General features: G+C 38.7%; 1 protein-coding gene across 1 annotated transcript in view; it reads right to left on the reverse strand.

Moving 5' to 3' along the window:
• The window catches only part of LOC147133160 (uncharacterized), a 35,508-nt gene extending 21,167 nt beyond the window's left edge, over positions 1-14,341 (reverse strand). Inside the window, exons 1-2 of the mRNA XM_086013178.1 lie at positions 14,319-14,341; positions 13,135-13,249 (exon numbers count right to left, since the gene is read on the reverse strand). Coding sequence (XP_085869304.1) covers positions 13,135-13,249; positions 14,319-14,341 — 138 coding nt within the window. The remainder of the gene's footprint in view (positions 1-13,134; positions 13,250-14,318) is intronic.
• Positions 14,342-19,365: the final 5,024 nt, after the last annotated feature.

The raw sequence follows: 19,365 nt of genomic DNA on the forward strand, positions 1-19,365 counted from the left end.
GCAAATAATGTAGGTGTCTAGATGTGCAAAGATAGTAACGACATACCCATAAACACTCATTACAGGGAAATGTGAGTCTACAAATTATTGACACAAAGGGGCTGAATGCAAATGCACACCACATTGTTCATGTTTTCATTTGACTAAAATTTTGGAAACTGCATCATTTTCATCCCACAACACAGTTACCTGATACTATATGTTGGTCGATCATATATAATCTCAGGAAAGAACATTGACATTCAAACATATTCATTCGTAACAGTCGTTGATAGTGTTAATCTCACAATGACTTTGTTGTTTTAAACTAACTTGTAAACTTCAACTTCACTTGCATCAGGCAGTGTAAAATGGGGCAAACCATTGATGATCACTGATCAATCCATGGTGTACCTCACCACACTTGCAAGCTTGAGGGAGAATAAACTTTAGACGGATATTGGTATGGCGAACAATGTTGATGATGACGTTTGGGATGTTGCTCTACATTTAACAGAAGGCAATGAACTCTCCCAGAGAATACTGGAAACAAACACTTGCACGGGAGATTAGTTGATACATCCAAATGTGCACTGGGGTAAAAGCAGCCCTGAATAGTAGTGATTTAATGAGTAGTGGAGGGGCCTGACAGGCACGTCTCTCATTAGACAGACAGAGTTTTAATTAGATGGAGCACAGTGGCACTGTAGGTGTTTACATTTAGCGAGAGAATCTATGCCACGAGCAGAGGGGATCACACTGCTTACACCTTCACAGACAAGTGTGTGAGATGAGGATGTGGAAAAAAGCCACACAAGTTGAATAACTTCACTTAAGTTAGCACTGCAATGACTGCATTAATTAGATTTCACCCTTCAATCACGTAGCAAACAACCAGCCGGATGTAATTTTGAAATGCACCGTTAAATTGCATGACAGGGGCGACAGTAGCTCATCTATTTGGCCTCTGACTTTGAAAAAAAATTTAGAACTACTTGTTGAAGAGGTGCTAGTCTTCATCCTTAACACTATCAATGTAGTCTTGTGTAATACACCCAATCACCCGAATCTCAACTCATGGTGTGCAACAACATGTATAATTTAACAACAAATTTAACTTTAAAATGCAAAATATATAGTAAATACCAAGCTGCCTTCTGTGAGAGGAATGTTCGCTGTTAAGGTAAACTGTTTTAAGACAAACATGAACAAACACTTGAACATTTTATATGCTGATGTTTTGTCATCCTTATACTTGTCGGTGGCTGAGCGCGCTCCGCTCACAACTTCTGAACACAGCTGTTTACTATCCGCTTATCCGGGCTTTGCTCTGACTAACTAAATGGCACATATGAATATGAGTTTTTGAACAGAATGTTGTTCAAAAATGCTGTTCGTTTATTCGTGGGGACGAGACTGGCGAGACACAACAAGGGAAGTTATGGGTGAGGCTGTGATGATGCCCAGCCAAACCAGCTCACAGGATAAGTCCACCCGTGCTCTCATCGATCTCGCGCCGGGAACTGATCATGTGCCTTGTACTGCCCTTGGGTATGTACGGTCTTCGAATCAACAATCTCTTTTGATGAGTACTTTTTCAAAAACTTAGGCCGCGAAACAGGAACCGTAAACTAGGGAGGGGTTACCGTATAGGGAAACTGGAATGTTTTCAATTTGTAGTCTTACGAAGACAACCCTAAACAAATTGTAATGAAACATTTCGATAAATATTTTATCCATACCCCTCCAGGGCCAGAATGTAAACATGCACTACACACCACCATGGAGTTGACATTTTGATGTTATAAATATATCTTCAATTAGTGATTTATAAATTTAGGAACCAACCCTATTATGCCAGCATGAATATATTATATCAATGTCATGTACAAATGACCACTTAGTTTATTGACTAATTAATATGCATGCAGGTATATTCCTTTCACAAAGACTAGGTGACACAGCTTTACATGTATTTGACACCAAATTAAGCAAATCACCTTATTCAGGGGTTCCTCAACCGTAATCAGGACGCAGTACAGTAGTTATCAATTTATGTTTTAAACAGTGTGTCATGGCAGAATGGCATTAAGAACTGGTGAAAAAGGATGAAAAGGAATAACCCTTAACGTCCACATAATGTTTTGCCTTAATGCGCGTTGCATTTCCACTGGTTTAGAAAGAACATATTTGTCTTTGCAGTTTCTTACTTAGTCAATAGGCTACTCCGTTAAATTGTTAAGTGTCATGCAAAAACAAAATTTTTACTAAAATGTTTAAATTTTAGATCCACATCCATGCTGCCTTTTATTTCTAAAATTCGAGAAAAAGTGGTGCACTCACAGTTAAGATCTTTCTTGGATCAACAAAATGTTATGGATGTTTTCCAGTCAGGCTTCAAGAAGATGCATAGCACAGAGACAGCCCTGTTACGTGTTTTTAATGACATCCTCCTGGCAAATGACACTGGAAACTGTGCATGTCTCGTTTTGTTGGATTTGACTGCAGCATTCGTATCGAATCTTTTGACTCGTTTGCAAAAGCAAGTGGCATTAGTGGATGCGCTCTAGAGTGGTTTGGATCCTACTTGGCTGGCAGGACGTTTTCTGTTAGCCTAGGTTCCTCTGAGTCCTGCTTTGCCCCTCTATCGTATGGTGTTCCACAGGGTTCTATTTTTGGCCATTATTGTTCTCTTTGTATTTGCTGCCCCTGGGTTCCATCCTTCGAAAACAAGGTATTTCCTTCCACTGCTATGTGGACGACTGTCAAATCTATGTCCCGCTGAGCAAAAAAAGACGCATTCTCCATAAGACCACTTTTGTTGTGTCTAGAGGACATCAAAGACTGTATGTCACTGAATTTCTTAATTTTCAATGAAAAGAAAACAGAAGTTATGATGTTTGGTCCCAGTGGCTCTTATACATCCCACCCTGTTGGCCTGGGCCCACTGGCTTAATATCTAAAGCCAACAGTCTTAAATTTGGGTTTTAAAATGGACAGTGATCTTAAACTGGGCCAGCAAATCAGCGCTGTTGTAAAGTCGAGCTTCTTTCACCTTAGACAGCTGGCTAAGGTAAAGCCCCTCCTTTCCCATCAGCACTTAGAAACAGTCATCCATGCCTTTGTTACATCTCGGCTAGATTACTGTAATGCACTTTATTTTTCGGGTCAGCCAGTCCTCTCTCAAACGTCTTCAGTTGGTCCAAAATGCTGCTGACATCACATTACACCGATTCTGGCCTCCCTTCAATGTCTCCCAGTGCATTTTAGGGTTAAATTTAAGATTCTCGTATTTGTCTATAAATCATTAAATGGCCCGGCCATTTTATTGATTTCACTTGTATCATGGCTCTTTTGTTGTTTGTATGTAAACTGCTTTGTTACAGCCTTAGCTGTTGTGAAATGCGCTATACAAACAAAATTGTATTGTATATTGTATTGTATAAATTCACTATTTTTTTCACTTTTAAGGATAATTAAATCTTCCATGTTTGGCTTTTCATTTTGAAGGATAGTTATGTCATCCATGTTTGGCTTTCATTGACTCAGTTAATTGTACTGCTTGGCTGGGTCTCTGCGTAGGAGAAGAACGGCAGCAACGTGGCAGTGTGCGCTCTTCTGGTCCTTCCTTCAGCGTGTCAGAGTGCTGTGGTTTTGTGCGATCAGCAGGACTAAATATGTGACACACACAGACACACATATATTGAATAATCACTATGGTAAATTTGAGTACATATGAAAGGTGTTTTGAAACATTACGCTGCAGATGTGAAGACAGAAAGAGCCAGGCCTATTAAACACAGTGACTTAGGGATTGTGCAATTTGAGGGGAGGTGAGGCTGCTCACTGGTCACAATTCATATCTCGCCCTTGTATTTGGACAGGAAATATGCAAATTCCGTATTTATGACTATAAAATCGCGGACATTGTTGGATTCGAAATGAGGGTTTTTATAAAACACAGACCAGAGAACTAAATATGAAAATAATTATAGTTAATTATTTGTTCATGTCGTACCCTTCATGGTTTGAATTTTGTCTTTTTTTTTTTTGAAAAACGTTAGCTATTACAGCTCCAGCTGAGCGCTCAATCGGGATAACAACTGAAACGGAAAATAGAATACTAATTTTATACTACAAATTATTGGCCAAAATGCTGGTAAATATGAAACTTTACATGATCTGGATTTTTGGAGCCGATTCGCAAGTTTAAAAAATATGATCACTGATCTGATCAGACAATGGAGCAGTGTCTAATCACATAACTTATTGTACTGCTTACTGAGTATCAACAAAGCTATTGTCAAACATTTTTGCCCATATATAACACTCTTATGAAACAATTATTCATTGTCAATTGAGCAGAACCTTTATTTTTAGAAACAATGTAGCTTCTTTCAGAACATCAGTGTGAAGTGTGAACACTTATCTTTCTGTACTGATGTAAAAAGACGATTAGAAAATCTACTGACCTGTATCAAAACTTCTGTAATGTTAATGAATCTCACTCAGGAGGCTATGAAATGTACATCTACTGTCTTTCTCTGTCCCATCACGGTAACACTGTTCATTAGGCCACACCTCATTGCATGGCATCACTTTCAATCTGCCACAGACATATTAGATGTTGCGATTAATGCTGTGCTGGGTGCAGGCATCTAAATTATATTGATCACCGGTTAAATGTGTTACCCCGTATCCATGGTAGCAGGTCTTAATGATGCGAAGACACACTTGAATGTGACTGCGCTTCCACCAAGGAATTCACTGCTGGTGCAAGCAGTTGTTGTCACTGTTGTTTTGTACAGTAATGCCCATACGATTACAATTAACACAGCTTATTATGCATTCAGACAAGAAGCGCAGCACAGCAGCCTGGTATAAACACCGCTCGGTGGAGAAATAAAGACGAGAAAAGCTGTTGAAGTCTAATGGTTTTATAAAAGGGACAAGTGCCGTGTCACCGAATCATCGATCAATCTTACGCCTGTTCTATTGTGGAGAGCTTTTTGGGGGAGCTGCAGAAAAGCAAACATATACCTGTGTGTCGTGAGGTAGTTTGAGCGCCATTCTTGTCCCGTCATATTCACTCTGACGATTCTACAGTTAGTTTATACCAAGGACAATTGTTATGTGATTATTGTATCTATGGTCAATTCAGTAGCTTTCTACATCAGTAGAACTTATCAACTTGCTTGCAAATGTGAATAATAATGAACACAATATTAATAATACATAAACGTATTATTGAATGTTACATAAAGGTTAGTTGGCCTGTACGGACCATTCTCTTAACTTAAATGCTGATAGCCCAGGCTATACTCCACTAGTTCTGCTTATTTAATGGTCCGGTTTGGTCTAATGTGTCATATTTACAATTTCAATTTTACGTATTGCAAGGAGCGTCTGCCTTTCCTCTAACATGGAGCTGAAGTGAATTCTGTAGGAGATACAGTATGGAGAGAATGGTGGTGCTAAAGCGAAGTAAAGTGAGTGAGGGGACTGAATAGAGCAGCAGATTTAAACCATTTCATCCATTGATTGTTAAGGAGAATGTGAGGTAACTCACCAACAAAATGGACAAATTAAGAACTGTCAGAAATCGGCAATTGTTTGTTTGCATTCAACCATTAGTTGTTGAAGCCAACGCGAGTGACACCACTCTCTGATTGTTAAATTTCAGCATTCCAGTGCCCTTATGCTGGTCAGTGGACACTTCAATCATGTTCCTCTCGCTCATCTACGAACAAATGCCTTCAACGTGTAGACGAGAGGGAATTAAAACTGTGGACATACTGTATGCCAATGTGAAGGGAGCGCACAACATTTCTTCTCTCCTAACCCACCAAGTAATCAGACCACAATTATACAAAGCTTGAGACCATCAAGAAACCACTGGTGAAACAGCAGACGGCCAACATGAGGACTGTGCCAGTTTGGTCTAAAGAAAATATTTGGACACAGTTAACTATAGTTTTCAATTGGATTTAATTCGTTTTGGTTTGACGAAGGGACATTACAGCAACAAACAGAACACCAATAAATAAAAATGATCTCTCTCTCCCTCTCAGCCCCAACTTCCCTCTCACTCCCTCCCGCCTCCTACCTGGGCTGCGACACAATGCACAGCACCGGAATTAGGACAGTGAGAAAAGTTCTGTGTTGCCTGGACTGCAGAGATGAAAAGGTGTGATTAAAATTGTTGTTTTTTTAAAACCGGTTTTAAACTTAATAAATGGGAATTCATGTGTTTAAGTCCAGTCTAGTTTAAATCTAGTCTAGTTTCCCTTTACACTGATATGGCAGATAGCTGACTTAAGGCACTTGGTAACAAAAAAAAACAACAACTAATGACTAATGAAAGCAATATTCATCCATTAATCAGTAGCAATACCAATTTTGCTGTTGTTGGGCCTTTGAGGTCTTCCTCAGCTTCCCTGTTCCTAGATGGGCAGTAATGCTTAATAATGACTACTTTATTACTCGCATACTCTATTATTTATGGCTTCCTTCTGACATATATCCTCACAGCGAGGGTCACAATTCGGTCCATGTGTCTGCTTGATTGTAAGTGTGCTGACAATGGTGCAAGTAACCCAGACAGCTGGTGGAACAACTGTTTACCTCAATTTGGGTATTTCCTATGTGATTTCACTACAACCCCACAGGGAAGTGAAAAGTAGAATGTTACACTAGAGTGCTGGGTAAGCAAACATAAACTCTGGAATAAAGGGGAGTGTTTTTCTGCTTCATGCATATAGAGAAAGTTTAAACTTCCATTGCAACAGTCATGTCAGTCCTTTATTTTTGCTTTATTTTGAGGACTGGAAACATTTTGGTCTGCTGATAGTGTAGTGGTACACACGCCTGAGTTGTGTGTGGGCAGCGTGGGATCGATTCCCGCTCAGTGACAGTGTCTATGTGTGCCCTGCGACTGGCTGGCGACCAGTTCGGGGTGTAGTCTGCCTTCGCCCATTGACGGCTGGGATAGGCTCCAGCAACTCCCCGCGACCCTGTATAGGATAAGCGGTTTGGAAGATGACATGACATGGAAACATTTTGCCTAGGTAGATAGGTAGGTAGGTAGGTAGGTGTAACTAAAAGTAAAAAAATGAATAAAAATACCCTGAAATAAAATAACCCTACCATAATTATAATGCTGCATAAAGGACCAAAAAGGTCTGCTACAGCATTTGAATATGCCCTCTTAATGGGGCTCATTATGTGCAATGTTTGTTTTTCTTGGACAAAAACTGGTGCTGTAGATGGTGAAAGGTGCCCTTGGAATAAATTTCCCCTCAGAAGTCAACCGCAGAATAGAAATGATAAATTAAAGCAAATGGCAATCAAGCAAAGTCCATTCAGTCATTGTTAAATAACTAAATTCAAGCTTTATCAATACATGTCAATGAGTGTTGTGCACACTCATACTAATGTATTTCTGTGACTGAAAATGTGTACCGGTAATCAAATTCCTGTCCGTTGTTTGTATTTGTGTTTCAAATATTTATCACGGGCACTTTTGCTCCAACATTTTATGCCAAGTTGCAGATTGAATTGGGCTTATACTTTGTATGAATGCAGTGCCCAAAAATAAAACGCTGAATAGACAGAGAAGGATGACGCATTTACAACAGTGCTGAATCACAGATTTTGGAAATTACATTATGTAAATGTGTTGTTTAGAGTTTATTCAGGCATGAATCTGTTTTAATGCTTTTGATACAATGCGGTTTTAATTTAATTACCCTGAAAATAAAATCGCAGGCACAACACAGATGTTAAATATAATGGGAGTATTTATACTATTATTTATTTACCAATAAATAGGGTTGCTGTGGGGGTTGAAAAATAAATGATATTGGTGTCAAACTTAAGAAATTAAACAAAATTACACTTTGACTTTATCTTTAAAGGGCCTCACTTTTCTCTTCACTCTAAGCTGCTTGAGTGTGGCAACGCTCTGGCTCAGTTCTCAGTAGTTATGGCAACGAAAGCCATTGTGCTTTCGGGAGTGGAGGGGAGTGGGGCGAGCAGTGGCTCATTTGCATGAGACAGGATGGTCCCTTTCAAACGGAGCGAGACTAGAAACATTTGCCATTGCTGTAATTCTTAATCATTGAGGTTCTTTGACAAAAGCATGTCAGAGACATGTCATTAAGAAATCTGGGAAGTGTTTGTATTGTCTTAAATGTATAGCTTAATATTATCTGTCTTGTTTAAGACACTTAATCTTCAGGAACTTTTCTGATTAGTCAAAACAATCCATTGTTAGGATGTGTCACATTCAAAACAATCATTAACCCTTTCATGCATAGTGGTCACTGCAGTGGACAGCTATTTAAAAGTTGCTTTCGCCTATATTGATTAATATACATTTAAAATATATATATTTTTAACCATTTCATGCATTAATTATGATTTAATGTTATTATTTAAAATATAAATATATTTTATAGTTTCATGAATATAGGCGAAAGCAACTTTTAAATAGCTGTCCACTGTAGTGACCACTTTGCATGAAAGGGTTAAAAGACATGTTAAGAAGCCAGATTGCAAAACAAAATGAATCGTCTCTAAATAATAATCAACAACAAAAGAGTTACAGAGGCAAGTATCCCTTGTTTTGTATGATTGTGTTTCACATGACTGTCATGATTATTCACGCTGACTGGCTCATTCTTCTGAAACAATTTTTCTCCCCCGATGATCATGCATTTTAATTAGTCATTGATTCAGCTCATCAACCTCTATTGTCAGATTTGAAAGCCATGTTGAGTCAAATTCCCCTATTGTTCCACTTCACTGTCCTCAATATCTCATACTGTTTTGTTTTGTGGCTTGATGAAACGTTTGCCAGACTGAGCATCCGGTGATTGTTTTGTAGCAGCTTTTTGAGTTTTTTTCCACTTCTCAAGAGAATATATTGACCCTTAATAGAAGCTATCTTTCCTCGTGTCCTGCATGCAGCTGCTTGCAATAAATGTGAGTCACTCTCTTGATTTGGGCAACATCCAAAACAGAATTTCAAATTGAGGTTGATTACATTTTAAAATCTTGGTTCCTGATTCTGAACTGTTGCCCATCATTGTCTCTTTTCAACGCTTTACACTCTCCCTTAATTTTAATGTCAAGTGAGGCGTAGAAATGAATGCATCTCACGCCTCACTTTTTCAATCAGCCAAAAGCAATGTTAAAACATAACACACATAATAGGTGTGTCAAAACCATTTCAGGACTGGTGTCACAAAAAAAATGTAATGTCTTTTTCCTTTTGAAGTGACTCCCCTCCCTGGAGTCTACCACACATTTCCAGTCTTCTGTACCACACCTTCATACAGTTCTGGATGGATCCTTGTAGAATCCTCTGCAGCTCCGTTGTCACGGCCATCTACACATCTTCACAGCAGTTCCCTTTGAGGACCCCCTTGAGCTTAGAAAGTATCACACAGAGCCAGGGTGGGTAAGTAGGGCTGTTGCTCCAGCATGGAGATGTTCTTCTCAGCCAGAAACCCATCAGATGCCCCGGGCATGTGTGAGCAGGCTGGTTGTCATGGTAAAGCCGATTGGAGTTGTCCAGCCACAGCTCCCCTCATCTCATGTACTGAACGGAGCAAATGCCACAGGCTGTCTTTTGAGATGTGCTGGCTTACAGTGAATGGGATAACTCTTAGCTCGTACTTTGGGTTTGAAATATACCACCAGTCCCTGACGTTGTCTGATGCATGTCCTGTAACACTTTTTGTTTATCAGTCACAAGCAAATGGCAGCGTGAGGAGCTAACCTAACAATTCACATCGATCTTCACTCAGTGCTCATCCCTCTTGATCTGATCAGCACACACAGATGGGCCTCATGTCACTCACCGGCAGGAAGATTCAGCCACTTGGCTGAATTAGCAATCAACTCCAAATAAAAAACGCACTACAACATTTAATGACAGTGGAAAATAATTCATTTGGATGACGCTAGTCTTCTTTACCGCTGGGAACGTGAGACCGATTATGCCTGATTCCATCCATCCATCATGCCATTTTGTATACTGCTTTGTGGGCGAGGTTGAGCCTCCAGCCGACGAAAGGTGAGGTACAAACAACCATTCACACCAACATTCACTGTTAACTGTGAGGCAATGATGCTAATAAATACTCTAATATGGTGCCTCCTGTGGATATTCAATATTATTCACTGCTCCACGGCTTTTAGAAAAAATGTTGCCAAAAAAATAAAATGTATTTTTTTTAAATGGCAAATGGAGGAGAAAAATACAGAAAACCAGATATGCTTGTTAATCCTTCGAAGCTAGCTGAAATTACTTCGACTGAGATGGGCTTTTGTTATCTTTACTGACCGGAAATAGTGGCATTTCCAACAATGCATAGGTTGCAAGTGGATAAGTTGTGGCATTTTTAAGAGGATGTATGCTTAGGACAACATTGAGATTATTTTTTTTTTCAAATTATCCAGTTTATTAATATACTGTACATGATTTATTTCAAAGCGGAAAACACACAGCAGTGTAAAACAAGAGATGAAAATGAATCATCGACCGTCAAAACTCATTATTTCGACATATTCTATTAAGAAGCAGAGACTGTATGCACACAAAATTTGATCATTGACCAATTCGGAAGTTATTTTTTTCATGTATATCACGTAAAAAAAAATCGTGATTGATTTTTCAGATAATGACTCTTATCATATTATGAAAAATCTGATGAACAAACCAAGATCTCTCTCCAATACACAACTGAGTACATGTCAATCTCTGAATTGGATTTATGTGGTCGCAAAGACATTCTGAATTTTATACTGTGAATTCTTTTGCCAACCAGTCTTTACTCTTCCTTTGGAGGGTGTAAAAGATGGCCTGTCATGCTTAAACCAAGGACAGACGCTTGTCACAAGTAAGTCAACCATAGTTTTGTCTTCATGGAGTATAAATGAAGGACAGCAGCAGTGTGCATTTATTATTGAAGGCCAATTAAAAAAAAACAAAAACGCCAAGATTGTAGTCACTTAACCTGATGTTTTAAAAATAACAGGAGGTTGAGTTTTACATTGCTAAGTACGTCTGATAAAGAAGTATGCTATTATTGTGTACCTCTTACATGATATGATCATATTTTGTTGCCATGCGTACTGTTGGTACTTCAGTTTAAGAGGTGCACCTAACATTTGGATATGAATTACATCTACATCATCCTGGTTTTAAAAAGCCTCCATATTAACTTAAGGGCCATATCCTCACATTTTGCGCTTATGACATTTTTTTACCTGCCTGGTTTATGCACTTTCAAGGTAAGCCTACATTGATTCTTCCAACCAGACTTTTGACATACCTACCATGAATAATCTGGGAATTTCTGCGCGGAAGCGGTACTGGTCAAAATGAAACAAAACGCATAATGAAAAACTCAAAAATAATAATACCCAGGTTAGAACAAATGAACGCTGTCAACCCCCCAGGAATCATGCAAAGGTCACACTTAAATCCCTTCTCTGGTGGCTATTTTCTTCCGCGGGTCTATTTTCTTCTGCGGGTAAAACAAGGAGATGCTGAATAAAAAGTAATTTTTCTTGGTGAGGATGAGGAGAGGTATGGGCAGAGAGATCTGCAACTTTTGGGTATTGAGGGGTCAACGTCTTGCTTGTTCACATCTCTCTGGACTGGGTATTAGTGAACAGACGAACTAAAACCACAGTGCCTACTTGGTAGTCCGTACATTGAACTCTCTGAAGTTGTTGGTCGATCATGTGACCCTTACCATTGTACCGCATTTAGCTCAGAATTTTTCCTTCTGTGTTTTGTTGTACCATGGGTCTGTGTCTTTGCGCTGCGTTGTTAATATTTCAGCTGCATCAGCTCAAATTGCATAGTTGATTGTTTGCAAGCAGAGCTACATAGAATGACCCATCTCTTGAAGCAGCTTTGATTCCCGTTTGGTAGACACTAATGACTGCATTCACACACCTGCAACAAACCAGTATATTATCAGAAATGTCACAATAGGTCTCGTTTGATGATTTCTGACTAGACTGTACAGTTTTTGGAACGACACAGACTCTTGTAAATATTCTCCCATTCAAAGCATCTCCTCTGGTATAACATGTCTTTTCCTCCCCAGTCAAAAAATGATTTTATTAAAAAAAAAAAATGATGAAAATATCATTGCCCAAATCCAACACATTTTACAAGAGCACTTGAGCGTTTATGAGAGCAAATCGCACATTTAATATTATGAGGTTATGGCTGGATACCCTTTTCACGTATAGCAGTTTTCAGTGTTGTACCTGACCAAATTCAATGAACGAAACTGGGCAAACGTGAACTGAATGTAGTGTATTTTGCTTCCTGAACATTTTCATGGCCAGTTGTTAGCCAGTTCTCGATCATGTGGTCAAACTACACATTACACTACATTTAAGTGTCCTGCAAATAGATTGTAATGAGGCAATGCTTTTGACAGTTTTAGTTTTTTTTACAGTGACTCTGAAATGTACAAATTGTATCCACATTTTTCAACGTAAAGGTAAACCACAAAGGCTGTCTTCTTATGTGAGTTGTCTAATGTCAATTTGGTTGCTGTCACATTTGTTATCAAAAAGCCACCATTTGGTATCTCTTATCTGATGGATACCTTCCAGACTAAACGGCTTGGAAAAGTCAACCATTTAGTTCAGCCGAGAGGTTTGAGGTGGTTCTTTGTTTGTGGGTGCTCAAAGGCTTAAAAAGTCCAAATGCTTATCATTGACCAAAAGACCTTTAATGCTTAAAGGGCACCTGCTCACAAAATTAAATCGGTTTTGTGACTCTGCTGCTGCTGGTGATTAATGCTCTTGCAAGTGGACAAGAAAACACCTGCTGAGTTTTAAAATTATGTCCTTTTCCACCTTCAAGCTTTGATGACCTAATATTTACCAACTTTGGAAAGTTACTACAAATTTAACCGGGAATGACAGTCTGTTTTCCCTGGCTGGGTTCTTCTTCACCAACTATTTGTTTCTGCTAGAATTAAGCATATCTAATGTATGAACGATGAGACATGAGTTTATGATCTTTTTTTGTCATTTGCATATTTTTATTCCCTCTTCAATTCAACTATGGCTTGATATTTTCCCTTGATCATACTGTTACCCTCGCTGCTGTCGTACCTGGTTGCCATGGGAACAGTTGTCACATGTCTCAGAGTGAGACAAACTTCGAATGATAGAGGCTTGGTTCCCTGGAGGTTGTCCGCTGCCCTCTCGATTCATCTGACACGGTTGCCTAGGAAACAAGACTGTGAGACAGGAAGCTGAGAAGAGAAGTACAGTAAGTGCTTGTTTGTTTGTAAAAGAGAAAAGAAGCCGCTTTGCGCCTTAGGGATGGGCTATTATTTTGAAGCTTAAAGTCGCTGTCTCTATCTGCCTGTCCTCTTTGTCGATCTGCATACTCAGCTGGCAGTCAGTGTGTATGTGTGGCTATGTATTTATCAATCACTTTGAAATAATGAGACACCTGTTATGAAGGCAAGGACAGTACAAAAAAATCAAATACAGGCACAACAACAGTGGGTAGGAAATGTGTAGTGTTTCCCTTGAGATACAATTCCATCATCATTTAACAGAGTAATAGGTCAATAAAAATGGATGTCTAGTAGTCTCAATGTCTCACCCTGACAGATTCTTCATGAATGAGTGGCTTCGATAAGTCAGGCTGTTATAACAGAACCAGCCCTTATACTCATGGTGACAATCATAATTTTTTCCTCTTCAACTTGGTGCACGGAAATAAGTTCTTTCTTCTTCTAACCATCTAATTGCTGGCACAATTTAAGATGCAAAATGACCCACTTGTCTTTTAACTATAGCATTTCTTTTGTAGGACAACTGGAGCCTTCTCACAACTTATTTATTCCGCTCCTCCAATCATGAAACACACACAGGAATGAGATAACACTGGATCATACCAATGAACTGCTGTCTGCAAGTAAAATGTTCGATACTCAGTTGACCCAGTTGTTTTAATTACTTACCCTCAAACCCAAAACTGAGAAAAGGATAAGTAGCACAATGGTGTTCCAGCACCAGTACCTTCTACCATAAATAACGAAGGGTCTCCCCAACAATCAGCATATGATCAAACCACTCTCTGGTTTACACTCATCAAAGAGAATACATTAACCTAATATCATAATAGCCAGAGCTATGTTTTTGTTCAAAACAAAGAAATAGAATCCAAGAAATATTGCAAACACATCCTCGCCCTTTGTTTTCCAGGTATCGCATAATGAGCAGAAGCCACATTTACCATCTTGAAACTGTTGTTTGTAAGATTTTTTTTAACACCCGGATACCTGGAATAATCACTCTTAGTCATTGTGCCCAAACCTCTATTCATGTGTTTATAGGATGACATTTGGAAACACACTTACAGTTTCCAAACCAATGCATGCCCGAGCCCATTATTGTATATGTGTGAAAGTCCTTATTAGTTTAGCTAGTTATTAATCCTTTGACAAGGAAAAATAACTGCAACACATTATTTCAGAGCCAATACAAATTATGTTACTGATCCTACATGCCCCATTCCCAGATTGAAGAGCAACAAACAAGTTGCGCGTTGGCGGTAGAATAATTATTTGCAAAAAAAGAAAAAAAAGTTGATCATTTTGTTTTTACTTGTACATATTTTTATTGCTGTTTTAGTAATGGATGTTGTGTCACCAGCGTTCTCTCATTCCTTTAGACTCCTAAAGTGGAAAATATCACAACAGCCGCATGCCTCCAACAAATTCCTCTTTTTTTGTAGTTTTCTCCAGCTGGTGCCCATGTTTGTTTGGTTTTCTAGGCTTCACTCTTGACTGATGTTCTCTAAGTCTGTCTTTGTCTCTCCACGTTCCTCTTCCCCTTTGGAGCCCAGTCCGGTGCCTGCGTTGTCATGTTGTCTATTACTTTTTATGAAGAGCGTACAATCCAGCCCCACTTTCTCTTCATCACATCCTGGCTGATAGGATTTTGGTCCATTCTCCCCTATACATTGTTGTTGATTATCCTCTCAAACTATCTGATGTTTAGGACAGGATGCATTGTAATAATTGCAGGGAGTACTTAGATCTTATTTGACCGTCATGAGTGGAACAAAAATTGATTGGCACATTGGTTATGTTTCCTGCTGTATTGGCGTGGATTTGAGTCTATATTTTGAGCTGGTGTTGTCGTTATAACATCATCAAGTGCATGGAAACTCAAGCTGCTGGTTCTTCATTGATCCCTGGGCATAAAAGGTGATCTCTCTATTGAAAAATAATAGCTGGACCCCTAGACTTAGATCAATAAACCTTCTGGACTCCCCTTTGCTATGAAAGAGAACTATAAACCCATTAAGCTTCTGATTTATAATATCGGTTGACTATACGTCTGCTGCATGTATTTGTGATGAGCTGATGGTGCCTTTTACTTATCATATATAGAAACCCATTCTTTCTAGGATAAATTATTCACATTTGTTTTTGAACCAGCCTTTGCAATACTAGAATTCACTTAATAATTTATGTGTGTGTCGTTGATAATAGGGTTTGCATTAAATGTAATATGCTTTCTGTCATTCCACAGGGCAGATTTTTGCGTGGGCTTGTTATTGCACAAAAACTGATTTCCCAAGAAGCCGTTGTGCCACCCGGCATCAGTCAGCATAGTCTGCAAGTCTGTTAGCTAGCGGCAGGTTAAGAATTTAACCGGAGGTTAGGGTTAACCAGTGGTTAAAACAACCAGGCCCAGAAATATAGTTTGATATTAATTTGACATGTTGTGAATTGAAATGTTCGGATCAACTGCAAACAATATCACAATGGCAGTTGGAAGCAGATTTCTGCATGTTTCCATGTCAAAATCAAATATGTTAATAATGAAGGTTTAACATGGAAGTGATTTATTTTTCCCTTGTGTTATTTAAAATCTGAAATGATAGGGATGAGGGAAGTCAAGGACAGTTAATCAAATAATTCTGTTTCTTGCTCAGTAATAATTACAGTTAGACCAGCTGCTCAGATACAGTATATGATTTATGACATAACATCATGGGTGTTAATGGATTTTTTAATTGGTGCATATGTTTAGAAAACTAGCTGTCTGCTACATCATGTACTGAAAAGATGTTAGCCATAGCGCATTTGTCCTAGGGCCAGCCAGCTGAGTACGGTATAAGACAAAGAGGGTGATATGCTTCAAGAGGACACAATTAAAAATAAACATGTTGTGCTATCTAAATTAAACATTCTAAGATTGAACTGCAATGCAGTGAAGTATGACCGTTTGTCCATATGCAATGTCTCCAAACATCACGGCACATCATTAGTCACAAAATGGCACAGAAAGTACATACATGGTTGAAAAGTGCCATTTAGACTGGTTGCAAAAGTCTGCAAATTCTTCTATTAATGTGTATGTGTTTTTTTTTGTTTTTTTTTCAGATTTTAAAAAGACACTGGAGGCGATATTAATCATTTCACTCATACTGCATATGTAGTTCTGTAATAGAAAAGGCACGGAATATTTCTTCTTTCATTCTTGCAACATACTTAGTTTACTGTTGCCGGCATCTCAGAGAACATTGGTCTGGTTTCTAGGTCACAATCCACCTCTTATTATTTATTAATAATGGTGTATTTCACAATGTCGTTTGTTTAGTGTGCGCACAGGCAGCGCTCAATCGATAGTCGTAAGATCATTTTGATTGCTAGGTTAACTGAAAAACGGATCTCTATTTTTCAAAATTTTTACCCATTTACCCATTCAAAGGTATGCATCTTTATATGCGAAAATGGCACAGTAACAGAAAGAGTGCAGTATTGATGTCCGAAACAAGACTTGTACCAGTGTCTCTGTATTTGAAAAGATACAACACCTATAAAAGCATGGTTGGTGGCGAATCACCATCTATCCCTCTGGGCATCCTCCAATTGCTGCACGGTATCGTAAGTGCCATATTGTCGCTGTCATATGAAAAACACTTAAGTCAATTTTTTTCCATTTTCATATTTTTACGTGAATGGTGTTTTTGCGTTACAGACACCAATGTGCAAATCATTTTCTTTTTTTTTTTTTACAAAATTGGAAATAAGTGTTTTTCTCAGGACAGCGACGATATACAATTTATTCCAGAAATTGATCAGAGTCCAATAATAATTTGAAGTCAAATGAAACTGGAGTCTTTTTTTATGACTAACCTAAGAATGAATTGACAGAGTCAGAATCAGTATTCATTTATCAACATGTTTATTACTGTGGTTGCAGTTTTGGGCAAAGTGTTTTCCATTGATATTCCAATGCCTCACACATCTAACCCAATATGGAAATATCGAATACTGTATGCAAACAATGGACCCCCGATCTATGCAACTGCAAACAACAACCACACCAACCACAACAATAAACATATGATTATGAATACCAATCAAAATGAACATATTTGTTGTTGTGAAAGTATTTTAAAACACGGAATAGGTCACGAGATTGTGCAGATGCCCTCCATCAATGGAAAGTTCAGCCCAATCTTTTTTGGCTCCGCTCCCAAAGAAGAGCCCTATTCTTCCAACTCCTAAACTGCTCTAACAAGAGAATCTTGTGTAGCCCTGCATTTTAATTTAATTTAGCAAAAATCTATAGTTTGTGTGTTGAAAACATTTCATACAGCTGTGTTTTTATGAGACGTTTTATAATTGCCTGATTTGGTGCATTTATTCTGCCACCAAACTATTTTGCATTTTGTTTAATCCTTCAAGTCATTTGTACTTGAGGAAACTCGGGTCATCCGTTTTGGTATAAATTGACTTTGTTTTGAATGCAGTAGGAGGGAATGGCAGTAACTCGTTGTTTTTTTTTTCTGACGAGACACGCCAGGATCAATAGATGTTGAGCTGGCTTGCCTGCTATCACCTCGTCACCCGCAGAGGGTTGAAGGTGTCCTTGAGCAACATGAGACAATGGGATTATCTGTAGAAGCTTTGGAAACTCAGCAAGCACCTGAAGTTTTCAGCCAAGCACTCACAGCTTTAGCCAACAAACTGCAGATGATTACAGCTTTGGTGTCCCATCTTTTCCTACACCCTGGCCCTCTCCATCTTGGGAAATGGGACATGGGAAAACATGGATCAAGTTCACTTTGTGGCAAGGTACTCAAAAATCTTGGGTGATACCCCTCTCCATGACATAAACCAAGCATAGATCCTGTAAGTATATTGTCCATGTGAGTCTGACTCAGCAGAGTGTATAAAACTTTTTCATAGGAGCATGGCCACCAGGTGAAAAATGTCCATTGCGGCATTCAGAGATTTGTTGTGAATTATATGCTAAAAACATGTTTTCATAATTAGAGAATGAACAGTGCCTTCCAGTTGCTATGAAGGCTGAATCTTGAAAGCAAACTTTCAAGCAAGTCTGCACGGCCAATAATGTAATTTTTGTGATTCTCATTTTCTACTCCGACCATTAAACTAATTCATTGCCATTGACGAATTTACTTGTCTTTTCACAGTCCAGCCATTCAATCCCAGGAAAAGAGGTAAAAGAGAGTCTAAAAATGTCTGGCATTGAATGAGTTAATATGGCATACGCATGAAGATGGAAAAAAAAAATACTCCCTAAGTAGTTTGTGAAAAACATTTCATTTTGAATGACGAACACAGTATTTGTCAACCAGTTACTTTCCTTGAAAATATATGTCATCTATCTCACCCAGCTTTTTCAAATACATTATAGATTTATAATCATAACTTGACCTCCCACCCCCGCCCAATATTCAACCTAACAGAAACCTAAACAAACTAGGTGCTAAGCGGTCTTGAAAAAAATGCTCAGAAATTTGATTAAACAAAAATTTTGTTCAGGAGAAGAGGAGTCTGCCTGGAAAACCCGATTAGGCAGATTCACTGCATCTGTACTTCTGATACAGGCTTCAAAGCCCAGGCTGGTTATCAACGAAGCCCCAGGGAAGTGCAATCTGCTATTAGGAAAAAAAAAAGGCATATCTTATAATCTGATTCAGCTCTCCCCAAATGTTTAATCACACAACCCTGCATTGTTTACAAGAAGACCATGCAATCTGAGAAATATACAGATGAGTCGACCTTCACTGACACAGTCATCTCTTACAGCAGATTCCTCACTGCCATGACAGACGAGGAAACTGCTCACCCTGAAATTCCACTCCAAATGCCACTTCTTTCACTCTTGATTTTTTTTTCAGTTGTAACTTGGACCATTAGTGTAAACTATGGGCTAAAATGGCCACATTTTTTTTAAATCTGAGACCACCATATATACTGCAGGACGAGCAGGGCGGAGAGGGACGGGGTGCTGGGGACACAAAAACCCAGTTACAAACCGAATCGTAGAGTTAGTGAA

Source organism: Filicampus tigris, chromosome 17, assembly GCF_054856515.1.
Source record: "Filicampus tigris isolate MCC_2025a chromosome 17, RoL_Ftig_1.0, whole genome shotgun sequence".
Taxonomy (NCBI): Eukaryota; Metazoa; Chordata; class Actinopteri; order Syngnathiformes; family Syngnathidae; genus Filicampus; species Filicampus tigris.